This window comes from Daldinia loculata, assembly GCF_022478755.1.
Source record: "Daldinia loculata strain CBS 113971 unplaced genomic scaffold F4817scaffold_27, whole genome shotgun sequence".
Taxonomy (NCBI): domain Eukaryota; kingdom Fungi; phylum Ascomycota; class Sordariomycetes; order Xylariales; family Hypoxylaceae; genus Daldinia; species Daldinia loculata.
The window spans coordinates 257,938-276,241 of record NW_026054881.1 but is presented as its reverse complement, the minus strand read 5'-3'; the positions used below and the strand labels follow the sequence as shown (position 1 = coordinate 276,241).

The window sequence follows — 18,304 nt, the reverse complement described above, 5'->3', positions numbered from 1 at the left end:
GAGAAGGTAACTGGAATACATTGTAAAATACGCTTCTTCTACACTGGATTTCCATGTAATCCTACCTCAGGAGCAGCAATTGAACTGGCTTTACGAAGTTCTAATGTTGGCTCCACCCACACAATGGATGTCGAAGAGGTTCGAACCCCAGATGGGGTTCTAAAAGCCCTGTTCCACCACATTGCACTACCTGCGATGCTACCACGAGGGTCTGAATCTAATACTGAGGATATCGAGCGCGGAATTCTGGATCGTCTAATAATTGCGGCCAAACTCATGGAGAGCGTTGTAGACATCTATTGGCAAATCTGGAACTCAGTCAGGCGCTCACTCCTAGCTTGCAAAGCCCTAAATGTTGGTGGAAAGTTGGAAAGAACCCATCTCACCTCGTATCTCAAACAACTTGGAGATTCCGACTTTGTCATACTTCACGTGGGGGCTCAAAATGCAGGACTTCTCATTTATAAACCCACGAAGTAAGTTTACTTTTGCTATCACCCATGCGATCGAGACTGACAAAGTGCATTTAGCCCTGAGTTCAGTGGCAATATTCTCTTCGAAGCATTCGAGGCATCGCCTCGACGCGAATCGGTCCTGGAGTCTCAAACCCTGTCATGGACATTCCCTGGCACTGCTGTGTTGATACCTTCCTCCGTATTTTATAGTGATACGTTTCTTGAAAGCCTCTCAGCCTTTCTCGAGCAGGCCTCGGTTGAGTCTACTCAGAAATTTTCCGAATATGGTAGAAAGGCAGGACACGCAATAGCAGAGGATAGAGGAACTTCGGATCCGGCCCTGGTCACATCTCTTCTCACTGCAATACTTGAGGCGAATGGGAAGCGCATTTCTCCTACACTTCTTCAGAAAAGGGTCAGAGATGACGTGTGCTGGTTCAGTAGCGCGCTGCCCTGGCGAAGGTTGCCTTATTGGCTTGTGCTTCGGGTCGCCATCTCGCGTTACCTAGCAATGATGCTTGGTGGCGCCCATGGTAGAATCCACTACAAGTTTCTGATGTGTGTTATTCATGGTATGATACTTAACGACACTCGAGAGACCATTCCTTTGGAAGACCAAGCCTTTCTTAAGGCTAAACTTTGTCGTCGTCTCTTTAAGCTTGATCGGGACCGTCTTGAGCAGCCCAAAGCCGTTCAAAACTCCTATACGGTATTGGCCACAGCTTTGACGCCCCGGTTTAATAGAGTAATTGATGCTACAGCAGCAAGGATCAACAGCGCTTGGGAGCAGGAGAAGAGAAACACGACCAGGCCCATACTCCCGTTGCCTCGAGAAGCACATCGACAACAGCAGCGCTTAAGTCTAACTTCAAGTCGTCTATATCTAGATAAGGCTCGCAAGAGATTCCAAGCGGCTATTCCACGTAGAGTACATCCATCTCACATAACGCCGCAACAGCCCAAGGTACACATCCAAGCCTTTGGGAGCAAGCTCTTTGGACTGTTTAACAAAGAGAGGCAACTCCATGCCATTTCTACCAATATGTCCACATACTCTTTAAGTCTGTCAGCACAGGTCCGACAGCTTCACAAGGCGATTCTTGAATATATCGACCAAATTGACGGTTGCTACGAGAATAATGCAGAGCAGAAGAGTATTATGCTTCTCACGTTACTAGAGACGTGGATGTCGCTTGACGAGGCGGCGTGTGCCATGTTCCCGCTTTTAAATCATTTTCACCCAGCCTTTACTTCGCGATTGATGGAAGTACTTCGATTTCCCCTCCTGTCTGATATCTCGCGGGCGAGAAAAGTGGAATCGTATATACAAGATCGAATTTCTAAATCCAACACACGGGCTACACTTTTTGACGATCCGTGTAAAGGATGCTTCGCGGAAAGGTACTTTGATGAATCTCCCGGTTCCGATGCTCTCATGAACATACTTGCGGAAATACAAGCAGACTCTATGGAAAAAAGAGAGGAGAAAGAAAAGGAGTGGAGGCATTTGAGTGCTGAATATGAGAAACTGACAAGAGAATACGAGTCTTCAACATGCCTCTATGTCCAATCCCCAGATGGCTTCCATTTAGAGCATGAACCTCATTACTGTCCAAAATGTCAACTTGATAAAAAGAGATCTCGTATGGTAATCAAAGCTTTCGAATCGCCATTACCCGAAAGCCCTGTCATGGCAAAGGTCGTAGTTTTTGAGCTCAGGTGTCCCGAAGCTCTCTCTCAATATCGCGACGCCACATGGGCAATCTTGTATCGCATCGCAAGGCAAACACAGGAGTCGGGAGTCGAACCGAAGCTATGCCTTCAAGATTATTCGGGGCTGCAGTTGTATGCAAAAGTTCCTGGACATATAACCCTTGCGTCAACGACCAAATCCTGTGAGCCATCACATACTCTTCTTCACGGTAGCAATAACCTACTAACACAAGCTAGTTCTGATGACTCACTACAGGGAGCGAAAGAAGTTCCCAGTTGACCTTGATCAAGTTTGCCTTCCAAACGGCCTCAAGCTTGCATACTTCGACCAGGCTACTCATTCTTGGCCCGGTCGCCGAGAAATTCATCCAACCTTCGAGCACCATTGTAAACTAACACTACCCAAAGGCTCGCCATTTTCAACGCTTCTCGAGTCTCAGAGCTTCAACGCCTATGGTAATGGGCCAACTTCTTATGAGATTGCGGCGTCTCATTCATCATGTCCTTCCAGCCTAAGTATACACGAGTACATGGCCTTCCAATTCCTCCTATCCGGAAAACGTCGTCGGTGGATGGCTCTTCTAACAGAGCTTGGGTCTTCAAATCTCAATATTTCTACAGAAGCGACTGTTCTTTTATTTGACCACTTAGCACACCAGATTGGCCCCTCGGACAAGCACCAAGCAATTCTTGGATCTGTGCACTATATTTTTCGAGATACCTCCTTCTGTGAAAGCTTACTCCAACAACTCCGAACAAAGTTAGAAGCCATTGCTTCCAATTGGCGTGAAACTCACCTTATGGAGATTGTCATCATGTTGGCGCTGAGACTAGTCGCGTTTACAACACCTTTTACAGATACGAACTACTTGGCGTCAAAAGCACTATCCCTCCTTTCTGAAGCGAGACAAATAACTTTCCAATGGGTCAGAATGCTACGGAAGGAAATGTATTGTGCCAGTGACCTTAGTAACGCACAGAACTGTCAGTCATATCTACTGTGGGCCGCTATCCTCTGCAAGAGAACATTTGCCTTTCTCCAGATGTCAACGACTGAAGATCTCAATAAGGATGAACTTTCTACATTTTTAGAATGTAGTGCAACAGTATACGACAATATTCCGGACAATATTTCCTCCCTTGGGCAAATAATGAAGAACTCATTCGTTCGAGATTTGAGAATGATGTACGAGCTTAAGGATCAAATAAAGAGGTCCATCGAGCTTCATGGACATGGTGCTCTTCTTGCCACATTACAGGTTCTATGGCCGGCTGCTGAGTCAAAGTACATATATAGCGTCAGCTTACAAGCTGATAACTGGCTTCAAGTTGAATTGGTTGATCAAGGCGGAGTTGAAACTGCAAGCTACAACTACCTTTTTGGTATCTTGCTAGTAAATGGCCAACCACTTGGCGTAAGTAACTATGCCACGTGGATTTAGGATACACTGAATTAACAAGTGTGACATTACAGAGACTCCCAACAGATCCCGAGAGTACCATTATACTCGAGGAACTATTTGGGAGCCAGACTAGTCTCATGAAGTTCCCATCATCCAGTCCGGGAATGACGCACGGTAAGTACTATTTGGCATATTGTTGTCCTGCAATTCAATAATTATTCTGCAGAAAGTATGCGGCTAATGTTCAAATCTATTCAGTCTTGGCCTTCAAAAAGGGAGGCTACCATACCCATATAGGATACGATGAAGGGGAGACTATAATCCGTGCCATTAAAGGCTCGCAAGTTTTGGAGCTCGTTCCAAGAAAGATATTTCGCGATGGAAATTCTTTCGACCTTCCCGCACATCTAATCGATAATTGTATTCATTGGCTGTGAGTTGTTAAATTTGATTTCCAACCAGGCTCTTTCTTTACGGTCGAACTAATCAAAATTAGCGACCCGATATCCGGCATCATCGAAATCAGGCCAATGTCAAAAGATATTTGGCGCTCGCACCCGCACAACTGGAGATTGGATATTACGACTTCGATATGTACACGATTTACACCCACTCCAAGAATCAAAGAAACCCTGGTGGACCCCTACAGTCCACTGTTCGTGCGTGTGTCGAAGATATTCGCATGGTTTGAGCATGCGATGCATTTGACCATCTACCAACCTGGCGGCGGTTATGCCCTCACTGTCGAGATGCCCCGCATGCAGTTAAAATGGTTCGTAAACAGGAGCAATTTACTACAGTCCTCACATCTACAGGCCGAGATAGATCCCTGCCAATCTATCGACACATGGTATGGGTTCGACAGCAAACTTGTTTGTCGCAGCTTGAAGGACCCTTTGGAGCGTTTTGTACTCGTTCCTTTAGGCGTTCTAAGGGCAAGAAAAAGGGGCTGCCATATTCAAGTATGCGTGCAATTGCACAATTCGCCAACAGCAGTATATCTCCGATTCATGGTTAATAAAACACTTGGCCGTATAGAGTCTGGAGCTGAGCCCGCATTAGTATACAAGAAGGCAGAAATACACGCACTCACATCTTTCATCCTCCCAGATCCCCTAACAGGTCTAACAGGAGTTGAGAGCTCTCTGGCGATTTTAACTTCTGGAATCTCTCAGCCATGGTCACCTTTGACAGTCCTCCCAACCAATATTCTACATTCCATTTCGAATCTTTCACCGCGTCGAGAATACTACCCTCCAGACATAAAAGTTATGAAGAAGGAAATGTGGGATCACCATTTACCTACGATGATTCAGCGGGACGAGTTTCGCATAATTGTTTCCCAGATCATCTCACAGTCTAATAGGCTAGCAACATTCCACCCTCATAGGACAGAGGATCTTCAGAATCCTGAGATGCCCGAATTGCCTTCGCCCGGCGACCATGACTTAAACCTACGTAGTCTGCACCGCCGACGACAGTATGAGAGGCATTCCAACTATGAGTTGCCATTCAGTCATCCTGACGATACGGTTTACGAAGCTAGACATAACCCCCATGCTACAAGTTTGCGTTACTCGAATGTCCTCGAAGCGCTCTATATAGTCCGCGACAAACCTGCAGCCATGTCCACAGTGGAAGATCTTGCATTAAACCTATCACAATCACTTCATATCAAGGGTTATAAGCAGATTCTCGAAAAGATAACACTGCAAGAGCGTCTTAATACTGATGTACGCCGCGAATGGGGTCCATTAGTTGATGTGGTGAAAGAAATGCGCGACCAGTACAGGCTCATGTTCTTCATAGGCATAATATCATTTCGGTCAGATGCGAATATGCCTCTAATCAGAACTCTCATTGCATTTTCACATTGGGACCAGCTCCAGTCCTTAGATCTGCCCGACCATGAGGAATACAACAGTTTCCGACCGCGTCAAATACCACAGCTTGACGTTCTGGTCAAGCTCATTGAGCCATTCCAAGTACCACCACCAGATGATCCGCCTTTAATAGAGTTTGCAAGCAGTAAGGACCAAAGGAAGCTCTGGCAAGCTAAAGCTGCCCATGCTCGCAAAGCGAAAGAAGATTGCGAGAAGCTCGCAAAATCTTTAATGTCAAAGTGGCCTACCCCAACCCCGAGCGCAAATATCAGCGACGTACATCTAGTGGACATACCCGCGGCTTTAGAAAAGCTGGAGCCTGAGTGGGAGAGACTCTACCATAATCATGAGTTCTACAATCACCTCAGAGAAGTTCAGAAGGTTTTATGCCAGAGACATTCAGACGCAAGGTTCCAAAGGGCTGACTTTATATCATCTGAGACGGCGTACGCTATTCAGCAACCGGGCTACACACTACCTGGGCTTGGAAACGATTTAATGAAGATGCCTATTAACAAGCCTAGAGAGAACCCCGAAAACCCTTCGTATGATTTCAAAGGGCATAAAACACAATTTGAAGTACCTTCGTATGGTCGTCTTCAAGATCCCGGAGCTTCGTGTGAGTTGGATCAGATTATTGGAACCTTTTCCGAATCAAAATCAATCATCCAACAGAGGTATGCCAGCGATCTAAAAGAAAGTCTAAATGCGTTTCATATCCGTCGCACGCCTACCGCACCACGCTTGGCATCGTCTTCCCACAGTGAGTATACATTATCTTATCTTCAGGAAAATGTAAAAAGATGCCTCGGGGACATCAAATCAGCCATAGAGCTGCCGAGTGATACTTACTCTAGGAGGCAGATTTGGTGGCTCCAACAGGGACAATTGTGGCCTGCTATTACTCCAATCACTATACTCGAACAGCTCCGAACGACCACGAAGCGCCTATTTGGAAGTGGCATGAAGGAATGGATTCTTCACTTTGCCTTATCGATTACAAACTTGCAACGAAAGATGCGAATGCAATCGTATCAGCGTTCGAAAGAAAACGCTCGCTACGAAGAAGAGAGACAAAACGTGGGGCATCGTAACTGGCGCGTCGAGGAGTACCCTGACTGGCTATTGTTGGAGGTTGAGTCCAACCTACTTATTCGTGAAACTCAAGTCGAAGTTGCGTTAGCAATAATCGCACCGGAATCTCAAGCAAATAGTGTTCTTCAGTTGAACATGGGCCAGGGGAAGACATCTTGTATCATCCCGATGGTTGCAGTGCTGCTCGCTGACAGCAAGAACCTTGTGCGAGTTTCCGTGCCCAAAGCTCTTCTACATCAAACAGCGCAGCTACTCCATGGGCGCTTAGGTGGACTTGTTGGTAGAGAGATCAGCCACGTACCATTTTCTCGAAAGACACCAACCAAAGAAGATCATATCAAGTTATTCCATAGGATACATCGCGACATTCAGAGAAAACGTGGAGTGATGCTCTGCCTTCCTGAGCACCAAATGTCATTCATGCTAAGCGGCCTTCAGCGTGTTCTAGATCAACGGATTCCCGAAGCTAGTATGATGGTTCGCGTGCAAAAGTGGTTGCAATCCTGTGCCCGGGACGTGCTGGATGAGAGCGACCATACATTAGCGGTGAAGACACAACTAATCTACCCATCTGGGTCTCAAATGTCTGTCGATGGACATCCACATCGTTGGGTTGTAGTTGAGCAGGTTTTGGCCCTGATGGATATGCATCTGTACGATCTTGCTACCAGCTTTCCCCAATCAGTCGAAGTTGTAAGACGTTCGCACGGGGGTTTCCCTTTTGTTTTCTTCCTCCGGCCAGATGTTGAGGAGGAAATGATCAAGCGGCTCAGATTCGATGTTTGCCGTGGTACCAGAGGTATTCTACCAATAGACACAATCGACCCGGCCGATCGTCTAGCCATCAAAGAGTTTCTCTCTGGCGGCAAGGTTCGTCCTTCCAGTTTGGATCGCATCAACCGTTTATACCCAGATCGTCCACATATCCGGCAGACAGTGTATCTACTACGAGGGCTTTTCGTTCATCGCATTCTAATTATGGCACTCAAAAAACGGTACGGAGTCCAATACGGGTTGCATCCCTCCAGGGACCCTGTGGCGGTTCCTTTCCACGCAAAGGGGGTTCCAAGCGAGCAATCAGAATTTGGACATGTCGATGTGAGTTACATTCACTAATTTTTAGCTACTACACTACCGGCAGACATACAAAAGCTTTATAAAGTCATTTTATAAGTACTAATGTGGGACAGGTGGCCATCCTATTGACTGCATTGGCTTTTTATTACTGCGGTATTAATCTATCACAAACCCGCCAAGCCCTAGAAGCTGTCTTAAAATCAGACGATCCCGCTTCTGAATACGACAAATGGACTGAAGATGAGGGTTTCCCGGGTTATTTGAGGGACTGGCACTCGATCAACGTTGACGACTCTCAGCAAATAAGTCAGATCTGGAGTTGTGTTCGGTTCAAGGTTCCCGTGATCGACTACTTTATGAACAATTTTGTTTTCCCACCGCATGCGAAGCAATTCAAACTTCGCTTGCAGTCGAATGGGTGGGACATCCCTCTTTTCTCCCACGCGCAATCTGATACATCGGCCAAGAATACGTCGTTAAGCAAGTCACGAGGACTTACAACTGGTTTCTCCGGTAAGTCTCATATCCTTATTATTTCCTCCTTCTCGATTCTGTTGGTTTTACCGAAGTGATGAGATTGTTCTAGGTACTAACATATTTTATATAACAGGCACAAACGACATCAAGTCACTTCTACCCCTTACTATCAAACAAGACGACTTACCCTCATTGTCGCATACGAACGCAGAAGTACTCACGTATCTCCTGCAGCAACGGTCAAGGAAGTATGTTGTCATGGCTGATCATAATCAGAAGCGTCTCAGCGAGATCTCATTCTTGCATATGCTTAGAAAGTTCGATAACGGCATCCGTATCTTGATCGATGCTGGAGCCCAAATCCTCGAACAGTCCAATAAGGAGTTAGCCGAGAACTGGCTAAAAATAGATGGAAGGGCTGCTGCTGCACTTTATTTCGATGGAGATAGCCCATTCATCCTTTCTAAGCAGAATACGAGGACCCCATTACTTGCCTCGCCCTATGCAGACAACCTTGATGAGGTACTTGTATATCTTGACGAGGTACGTTTACAACTATACCAAACATTAGATACATCATCTAAATGCATTCTTTCCACAGGCTCATACACGGGGAACCGACCTCAAGTTCGGTCCAAAAGCTCGCGCTGCTCTCACCCTTGGCTTAGGCCAGACGAAAGACCATACTGTGCAGGGTAGGGCCTCTAGAATTTCAATTTATTTAGAAAATTGTAACTAATGATAACTACTTAGCTGCGATGCGATTACGACAACTCGGAACTACACAATCTGTCATATTTTTTGCGCCCCCTGAAGTTAACCAGAGTATTCGAGACCTATGCAATAAAAGGGATAGCCAGCGAGTTGATTCATACGACGTGTAGGTTTGACTTGCTTCCTACCATATAAAAACCCGTGCTCTCTCCCCATATTATTAAACAGAACTAACTCGGTAGTAGGATCCGCTGGCTCATCAACAATACCTGTGATGGAATTGAGCAACTACAGCCGCTATTCTACTCCCAAGGGACAGATTTCTGTAACCGAATGCAGGCAGCGGAAGATTTTCCAGACTTCCTAGTTAATGACGAGGATAGGACAGCGTTCATTGATGCTGTTAAGCATAAGGAACGACAAACCCTGCAGCAGCTTTACGGTGCTCAATCTAGATCAAAGGCAAATGCATCCGCGAAATCAAATGCCAAAATTGCAAGCTTCGTTAAGGAACTCGAATCTCGCAAGAAAAACTTCCAGGATACGGGTCAGGCTGTTCATGCTTCGGCCCTACAAGAGGTTGAACAGGAGCGAGAGACCGAGATTGAGGTCGAGGCGGTACGCCAAGTCAAAAAGCCCATGTCGTACACGCCTCTCAAATTCCCTGGGCTCCACAGGGACCTGGAGACTTTTGCCAGGACAGCCAGGATTCCTGCCGGGTCAGACATATTCGTTCATGTCATGAGAGCTCTTGCGAGGACTGCGCTTGGCAGGAAGCATAAGGTAAACCACGAAGTCAGCTCCTCCCAGCTGTTTGTTTCGAGCGAATTCGAACGGACGGTTAAGTTGGTCTTTGAAGCGGCGAACGACAATTTCTTGGTAATACTCCCTTATTCTTTCATTTTGTTAGTATTACCGCTAATTCTTGAACATAGCGCCCTGTACAGTGGGTTCTTTATGCGACTTCTCCAGAAGCAGCCATCATTGTCACGCCCGAGGAAGCTGAGCATTTGATCCAGATCATCCAAGAAATAGAGAAAGAGAAACAGGGATGCCCAACTCGTCTTCTAACATATGCAGCCCCTGTTACTCGACGGATGATGCATTTCAATAAGCTAAACTTCTATTCTATGCCACCTCTTCCTCCGGACTGGAAGGCCTCGGAATGGCTCACTACTGAGCTTGGATTCTTCGCCGGAAGGCTATACTTCGAGTTCTCCGAGTACGATAGTATCTGTAGGATGCTTGGCATAGATGTATCTAAGCCTGGGATTGATGAGTTTGACAGCTCAGAAACGGATACCACCGAGCAACAGACAACTTCTACCACTGAAAAGTCCAGTGTGGCGACGTCTCCAAACTCAAACGAAGTACACAAAGCTGTCGAAAGTCCGCTAAATGAGAAGCTGTTGAAGCCCAAGCGCTTCGCTTCGACCCTTACATCGAAGCCTTACACGTTCACTCAGGAATACTTAGCTGTTCGGCGACGCGGGCAGGATTTTACGCATACCCCCATGGGGTTCTTGAGCAGTGGAAAACCATTAACCGAGGAGAGTCCTTTTTTCCGGCGTGCGGATACTACTCGACGTAGTCAGGGCTTAGTACCCGTAGGAACAGTCCAAGCCGACGACGAAGAGGTAGATGTAGCCGAAGACATGATGGATCTAGGGAACTACGATCCTTCAGCAGAGGTTCAAGATGATGAAGAGCACATTGTAATAGAATACGACGAGTCTGAATTGCACCCCGTGGACGAGGATGAAGATGACTCCAGCACCGAGTCTCAGCCTCCTGGAAATGCTGATAGGCAGCGGCCTACTAGGCAGAAGTCCAAACGAGGTGGATTTACCGTAAGTTAGGTTGAGGAAATTACGATAGGATTTCTTTCAAAGTTTGCTTGGGTTGTTAGGTTTTCGTTATGTTCACGGGAATGATGATGTGGCTATTAGCCTGTGTGTATGTAGGAATAATTATGTCCCTGTTTCCTTCTCAAATTTACATGTTGCTACTCGGCCTAGTTCCTGCGTATTTAACTTCCCGAAGTTTGCGTAGCTTACACGTTTGTTTCTATTTCTCGTACCACATGTAGTAAAACTTCGTATAAATAAACGGCCCAAACGTCATTTTATTTCCGCAATGTCAAGTCACAACTTGCGTTAACATCTTATACGGAAGGTGATATTCTTCCAGCCACCAAAGATTACTGAACATCATTGATATTTGACTCGGACAAAACCGGGTACTCGATACCATGAAGGTAACGAAATTCTATCTACAAAACACCTAAGGCACCCTAATGGACAGATAGTAATAGATCCTTTCTCTAGATCTTCATCTTCCTTCTTGCGCTAAGCGCCTGCATCGTCGCCGCGCCACACCAGCGTCGTTTCCAGGCAGAAGAACCAACCGCCTACAGGCTCGATTGCCACTCACCCAACACGACGAGATGGTGCGAGACTAACTACCACGCCGGATGCAATGGCAACGGGACGTTGCACACGGACAACGTCCTTTATTGCGGTACTAGGGTGTGTAAATGCGTTCGCTAGGTGATAGGTCCTTAGGAACCTAGTTCAGAAGAGGAAAGATGGAAAATGCGAGTAGCGATGATAAAGGGGAGGGAATGCGAAGGGAGAAATGCACGTCGGACTTTACCTACATCTAGGAACAAGTCGCATCCTGGTGATAATGATGCACATATAAAATAAATTCTTCTATTGCCACTCGCGATACCAGTTATACATACGTACGACCGCCACCCCCGCCAATCAGGAACTCTTTGAGCAGGTAATGCGCGACGCGCAGCCACATATTAAGAGCATCGAATTTGGAGACATCACCCTGGTCTGTGTAATGCTTCCGGGTCGCGGTAGAGCCAACCTGCGGCTCGTTCGCGTACCAGTGGGCTTTGGTGTTGCTCGTGTGGTATAGGCATCAATGTCCGCTCACGCCGGGCAAAGGCCGTACGACAACCGTCTCGTCTATCTTCGCGAACGGCCGCAGTGCATGCACGACCCTGTCGATCCGGGTCTTTCCGCGCATTGCACAGGCCGCAGGACGACGATGTCTAAGACCAGGGTCTTAGCAATATCCTCCGGTACCGAGTCTACTGGGTCCCAGCAAAGTGCTAGGCTTCGCGACCACGTCTGTGCGGCGGCGGACGGACCCAGTGGGTCTTTAACTAGGTAGTCCCCGGCCTCCAGAGTGATATATATAAAAAGATTCAGCACATAAGTAAAGCAGGCGCCGCGGAAATGCGTGGTCGTACATGTGCAATCGGATATCTCTCGGCAAGCCTCTAAATAGGGGGAATACGGCGTCCCGCATTGCCAGCTTCCAGCGGGTTGGCTGCTCAAAATCAGAATCTTGATCAACTATCCCCAGAGGCTTCAAAATTTTGGAAATCTAATCTAAATATCAGGTATTCGTAAAGCAGAAGGAGTCTGTTTAATGGTGATAGCTTTAGGGGTTCAAGTCACGTGTGCGACTTTGATCTTTAAGCAGTGATAGTTTTAACAAATTATTCAATTAGCTGCTTAAAGCAATATGTATATACAGATTAGATAGGTAGACTTGATTTGTTAATATATTCGATGTGCAGCGCTTTTTACGTATTCATATAACATTTTCGTTTTCAACCGACAGACATGCCAAGCCAGGAGGAAAATCATCACTATGATGTACAGTGCGATCACTATTTTCGCACATACATCTATGGTAGACTAAGAAGATCACTTTACTGTGTCTGGTACAAAAATTAAACTAAATTTATATCGCCTGTCAGTGCCTAATTCCTCATAGTGTTTGCAGGGTCTAATCACCAATAACTCTAAACCATTCGTCCTTACCAGCACACTTACGGTAGGATATTTCTAAGCAATGACAAACGAGAATTCCATATTTAGCTAGGGAAGTTCGAGCTTTAGGAATCTTAAGCAGCTAATAGAGATATGTGATCCCTTTTGAGACGCTTTACTTATCTACTCACAAGGACAATTGCCATCACTTGTGTTTTAGTTGCTTACGAAAGTCGGACGTAGCAAATATTCCAATGGGGGCTCAACGATGATTATAGTTAGGCTTAGGCGTACGGCATAACTTCGATTGCGAAATAGAGCCGGAAATTTTATATTTAATTAAGCTCTTCTACTACCTCTACTTGAATCAAAGCCAATAGTTCGGACCGCAGCCAACGTCTCCAATAACATATCACTCACCGCTGCAAATGATACGATATTTGACCTAGATTAGCCTGAATAATCTGGAAAAGCGATTACAAAATTAAATGAAATTAATCCTGTAGGTAGTAGTTAAAGTATTAAATAATAACATAGGTAAGCGTTTGTAAAGTGTTGAGCTTCGCCAGGTATTATCTTAAATTCTATGCAAACTCAACGCCACAAAGCATCGCGAAGGCTTACACCTGTCGCACGGCCGGTAATATTGACGGACCCACGCCAGTGCGAGTCACCCCCTCGCTGTCGCTCGATCTTCGGGCCTCTAAGCAACGAGGTACATCCGACAAAGTACATACCTACCTAGGCAACAAGACATATATATCGAAATAAACTGCAAACCCTCAGCCGACCCCGCAAAAAGGAAGTAACCCTGGGTGACTGGAGGCTAGAGAAAACTGCACCGTGGTGTCATATGCTGGACCGGTATGCCCGTGACTTGACAGTACGACATTTACAAAGTAGTTTTTCGTAGGTCCTGGGTTCAACACCCAGACCGAGCTTTTTTGCAATTCTTTTTTACTTTTCTTTTTTGCTATTCCCCTTTTTTGGTTACGTTGTAACTGCATGCCCCCTTTCCAATAAACCCGTTCCACCTCTCTACATTTTATTAATCATTATCCTTACGATACGGTCTAGAATTTAATAAAATAGGAAAGCAAATATATTTCTGTGCAGCTACATATATATCGGTATCTAAAGTCAAATCCGCAGTCGCCGCGTAATAAGTTCTACTTCCTCCCTAATAGAACTTGTGCGATCTAAGGCAAGACGAACTGGTAAGGTCTACGATTCATAGAATATTGACCTTGCCGTAGCACTGTTACATACGATCTACAGGAGCCATCCTGGCTATTCTACTATGAATTACCCCGTGGTAGGCAAATGCTTATCTCTTGCTCACGAATTCCAGAAGTCGCGTTGGGATAAACTGTGACGCCCATCAGAATGATTACGTCCTGAATATGGAAGTAGAGATACGATTGCATACGAAAGATGTGGTAGGTACTGGTTAAGCAGCAACACCAACCGCCGCCATTATCAGCCAACCTTGCTTTCACCCCGGGTCATCGACACACCTCAAAACAGTTGGCATTTGTAGTTCCTATTCCAATAATCCAGATACCTACGAATAATATATCCGTATAGCATCAATCTTACATCTTCAATTCAACTATACTCCCTCCTAGTCACATACAATTAGCTTCTTCGACACGCCGCTTCCAAGTACCCATGTCGTCTTCACACGGGAGAAGCATCGGCCAATACTACCTCACCAGGGACTCCTTCGGTAATGAACCCTTGTGGTTAGACGAGATGCAGGAATACATGGAAGTCGATAACGCCACGGATACGAATACGTGGGAAACCCTCTTTATCAGATGGGGCGCCCGCACTGTCACGTCGTATAGCGTATCCCTACCCAACTTCGCCTACGTTGTCCATTCGGTCGCTATGAGTAATATGCCACGGCCGAGAATGAAACATAGAGACGTAATAGTCGACAACTATAGGGCTGCAGGAGGGAACTTGGCTACTTTTCAACGGATCGGCGTCAGCTTTATTAATAATACATCAGCCTACGATTGTATCGAGGCCGCGTTCGCTGCGAGAGGACTACAATTCCCAGATATGGGCAGTATGGTGATCAATTTGGTACGCACCCCCTTTTCCTCTCTACAGCTTTCCGTCTCTCATCTAACCGCATGCACCACTGTTAATATCTACCTAGTAAGTACAAAAGCTCGTATAGCTCTCACCGCGACCATATAGCCCCTATACGGCCCATCAGGAGTACTAAGACGTAGCAGCGAGCCAAACAGTACCGGCTGGTCTAAACTCTTCAACGGAAACCCGTTCCTCGAGGGCCAACAGAAGATGCTTAGGGAATACAGCAGAGAATTCAACAACGCGCGGATCAAAAAGGTAACGATTGCCGCACACGAGAAATTCGGCATGATCGACATGAACCTCCTACTCATGGTAACGCACCTAACACGCGATGGGGGGGTTATACAGGCAGCCCCGCAAGAGGAGCCTTTACCAGAGACTCAGGAAAAGGTTCAAGCTTGGGATTGGGATATAGGTAATTTCTAAGCGTAAAAGAATACGGGATGGCTATTAGACGTAGAGGATTCGATATGCTTACCGTCAGCGTTTATTCTGTAGCGTAGTATCATAGGATAGTATGTATAGGTAATTCGATAATATTTCAGCGAGAATGTAATATGTATCTACGTGTATTTTCGAGCCTTTATGCTAGACATAGCAGGGGAGTTTATTTAGAATCCAGTAGTTAACGATACGAAGTTTATTGTGTCCAAGATTCTTAGCTGTGTCTCCTATCTAACAGAAGGCCCAGCTAAAGAAAAGAAAAGAAAAGAAAATTCACTGAGCTCTACAAAACTTCAAAACTTCACCTCAGAAGCGGCAACGCCTTCTGCAACCTCAAGTCTCTCGAACTCGCCCCGACATATGCCATCTTCGGGTACCCTGTGAGACGCCAGTCTTCCTCCTCGGAGTTCCAGTTGCTCAAGTCGCGGTACGTCACATTAAAGACCACTGTCTTCGTCTCTCCCGGCTCTATGTATATCTCATCAAAACCGCGGAGCACAACCTTCGGTTCCGTCGGACCGCCATGCGAGATGTACTAGGAAATGTATTAGGTGGAAGTCTCGACAAGACTATACAGAAGTTGATCACTTACAAGCTGTGGGATCTCAGTCCCGGCTACCTCTCCGCTGTTAGTGATATCTGCGCTAATCACGTACAGTAGCTCGTATAATTCAGGATTTCCACCCGACGGACCTCCCGCTGGCAGGATCGGCTGCGCAGAAGCATTATGGCCTCCCGGAGGAATCTCAGCAGTTACGTTTGGGATCGTCGCGTTATTGATATACGGATAAATGAACCTCGGTATCTTGGAGAAGCCCTCAGGGGTAACCGCATTCTTCGGGTCCAAATCCAACTCGCCGTACGTTGGCGCCGGGGGCGTGGTTCCATATGCTGGTTTATACACGCCTGGGTCGTGATGAACCGTCCTCAAATTCGAGTACGTGAAGTTGGTGTAACTAAGTCCGAAGCCGAATTCGAAGCTGGGCTCGATCTCCTCTCGGTCAAAGTATCGGTAATCAATGAAGAGGCCCTCTGCGAAGTCTTGCTGTGGCTCGATCGAGGTGGAGTTGAACAGGATAGACACTCCCCAGTCTTCCGCCCCCTTGCCCCATGTAAAGGGCGTTCGGCCCTGCGGGTTGACCTTTCCGTACAGCACGTCCGTCAGCGAATTACCCGATTCCTGGCCCGGGAGACCGGCCCATAGGATGGCGGTCACGTTCGGGTTAGTTTTGATGTGGTCGATTAGGACCGGGCCGACACTGTGAATAACAACTATAGTGTTAGGGTTAACAGACGAAACTGCTTTAATCAGTTCGTCGCCACCTTTCCAAAGCGTGAGGTTATTACGGTCTCCAAAGTTACCGTCCAACGTCGTATATCCTTCTCCCGAATCAGCATTAGCGAAAACAATCGCAACAGACGCATTACTTGCGGCCGCTTTGGCAGCATCAAGATCGAAGTTCCCCTGTAAATTTGTGAATGCTGTACCATCAGCCTCCGCCTGCTTCTCAAGCGCAGTGGCTGGCGAGATTAAATAGGGGTATTCCGCCGTCGCCGAGCCCCAGCCCATCGCAAGCGTCCCGTTATTGCAAATTCGGTCCACGCAACCATTAGGCCCATCGGGGTTATCCTGCGCGTCTTCGCCAATTACTGCAATACTCTCGGGCTTAACCAAAGGTAAAGCTTTCCCAACATTCTTAAACAGTACCGTCGCCTTTGCGCCCATCTCGCGGATTAGCTCGCCATGGTCGGCCTGCACGTCGACATGGTAGTTCACCGTCGTATTTCCCTGCTTCGAAGCCCAATACTGGTAGCCAGTGGTCTCGTTCGTCCAGGAAGAGTAGTTAATATCGACCTGTTTTGTGTCCCGTCCTACCTTGTAGAAAGCAGCCATGATACGAATAACCATGTCGTCAAGTCGCCACTGCGGAACCGCACCGCTAAGCACCGCTTCGGTCAAAGCGCCGCCCCAGTACGATCCATACGTGCCCGCGCCAAACCCCTCCCCAGGCATCGTCATATCCAAGCCAGCGAGTGCGCTGGCGACGCCGCTGTGTTGCGCGCCCCAGTCGGTGACAACTACATCAAGGTCCAATTAATCACACATATTCCCATAGCCTTCAAGATACCGTTATAATCCCCCGTAAAAACTTCTCAGAAGGAGACAACTCACCGAACCCCTGAAACCCAAGCTCATTCTTCAACAGCTTATTCAACACATACGAGTTCTCGCACGCATAGCTATTATTGATCTGATTATACGAGCACATGACGCTCCCGACGCCCGCTCGTACAGCGTCCGCGAACGGCCACAGGTACACCTCATGCATAGTCTTGTCATCAAGATTGGAGCTGATGCCGCTGCGGAAGTGCTCCTGCTCGTTCAGGATGTAGTGCTTAACGCTGGCCACTACACCCGCGCTCTGCGCCCCGATGATCGTTCCGGCGACTGCTACGCCGGCGAGGTACGGGTCCGGCCCGAAGGCTTCGAAGTTGCGGCCGCCGGCGGGGTCCCGACCTAGAGGGCCGACTACGGGACCTAGGTGCACGTCTAGATGGGAGGTAGGGATTAATTTAGTTTCTAGTGGTGAGGCGGGAGAGAAATGAGCGCTTACCAACACCTTTACCGCTGAATTCTTGTCCAATCGCCTCGCCCCGTTTCCGGAGTAAAGATCGCGACCATGTTGCCGCTGCGCTGATGCCCGCCGGGAACACGGAGTTGAGATCGGCTAGCGACAATCAAGTCTTCGTTAACATATACTCTCCCGACCAACGAATAAAACATGTTTCCTCCCGCCCCTTTCATCGCCTTTATTCCCTCCTCAGCTTGAGATATCTGTCAACTTACTATACCGAACCCCCACAGGTCCATCCTGCAAACACAAATGGCGGAAATTGAGTCTTGGCACCGACCCCGTATTCCCCGTACACAGATCCGCTTGGTTACCAGTCCCGGTCGTCAAATTAACTTTCTCAAGCATCGTAAGCTTGCTGACGAACTCCCTGGCCTTCTCGTACGCTTCGTCCCACCCCGGACCGCCAGTTCCCCACGGCGAGGGGTACGAAAGCTCGAATGTGGCCTTCTGAGCACTGCCGAGGGCAGCTAGGGAGACAAGAACCGCCGCTGAGATTCGCAT

The 18,304-nt window shown here is 47.2% G+C and overlaps 4 protein-coding genes across 4 annotated transcripts; 3 read left to right on the top strand and 1 right to left on the bottom strand.

Annotated features, from left to right (window-relative positions):
- Positions 1–3: 3 nt before the first annotated feature.
- Positions 4–10,952, top strand: F4817DRAFT_119637 (uncharacterized protein). The gene is made up of 12 exons (XM_049297609.1): positions 4–476; positions 531–2,350; positions 2,406–3,583; positions 3,643–3,745; positions 3,830–4,004; positions 4,068–7,647; positions 7,740–8,139; positions 8,237–8,646; positions 8,705–8,798; positions 8,857–8,983; positions 9,063–9,696; positions 9,753–10,952. The coding sequence occupies exons 1-12, from the start codon at positions 124–126 to the stop codon at positions 10,674–10,676; spliced, it is 9,798 nt and encodes a 3,265-aa protein (XP_049158663.1). The 5' UTR covers positions 4–123; the 3' UTR covers positions 10,677–10,952.
- A 70-nt stretch (positions 10,953–11,022) lies between these two features.
- On the top strand, positions 11,023–11,544 carry F4817DRAFT_338864 (uncharacterized protein). The gene is made up of 2 exons (XM_049303474.1): positions 11,023–11,074; positions 11,145–11,544. The coding sequence occupies exons 1-2, from the start codon at positions 11,069–11,071 to the stop codon at positions 11,364–11,366; spliced, it is 228 nt and encodes a 75-aa protein (XP_049158662.1). The 5' UTR covers positions 11,023–11,068; the 3' UTR covers positions 11,367–11,544.
- Positions 11,545–14,285: 2,741 nt separating this feature from the next.
- On the top strand, positions 14,286–15,149 carry F4817DRAFT_316328 (uncharacterized protein; the record flags this gene model as incomplete). Its single annotated transcript, XM_049300660.1, has 2 exons — positions 14,286–14,708; positions 14,826–15,149. The coding sequence occupies 2 exons, from the start codon at positions 14,286–14,288 to the stop codon at positions 15,147–15,149; spliced, it is 747 nt and encodes a 248-aa protein (XP_049158661.1).
- A 319-nt stretch (positions 15,150–15,468) lies between these two features.
- On the bottom strand, positions 15,469–18,304 carry F4817DRAFT_316327 (glycoside hydrolase family 3 protein; the record flags this gene model as incomplete). Its single annotated transcript, XM_049300659.1, has 5 exons — positions 15,469–15,702; positions 15,760–17,246; positions 17,341–17,718; positions 17,783–17,896; positions 18,016–18,304. The coding sequence occupies 5 exons, from the start codon at positions 18,302–18,304 to the stop codon at positions 15,469–15,471; spliced, it is 2,502 nt and encodes an 833-aa protein (XP_049158660.1).

Excerpts from the sequence above, each read along its gene's own strand:
- F4817DRAFT_119637 (XM_049297609.1), top strand. The coding sequence starts at position 124 with ATGGATGTCGAAGAGGTTCGAACCCCAGATGGGGTTCTAAAAGCCCTG. Across the intron at positions 477-530 it reads CTCATTTATAAACCCACGAA|CCCTGAGTTCAGTGGCAATA; the intron begins GTAAGTTTACTT and ends AAGTGCATTTAG. Across the intron at positions 8,647-8,704 it reads TACTTGTATATCTTGACGAG|GCTCATACACGGGGAACCGA; the intron begins GTACGTTTACAA and ends TTCTTTCCACAG.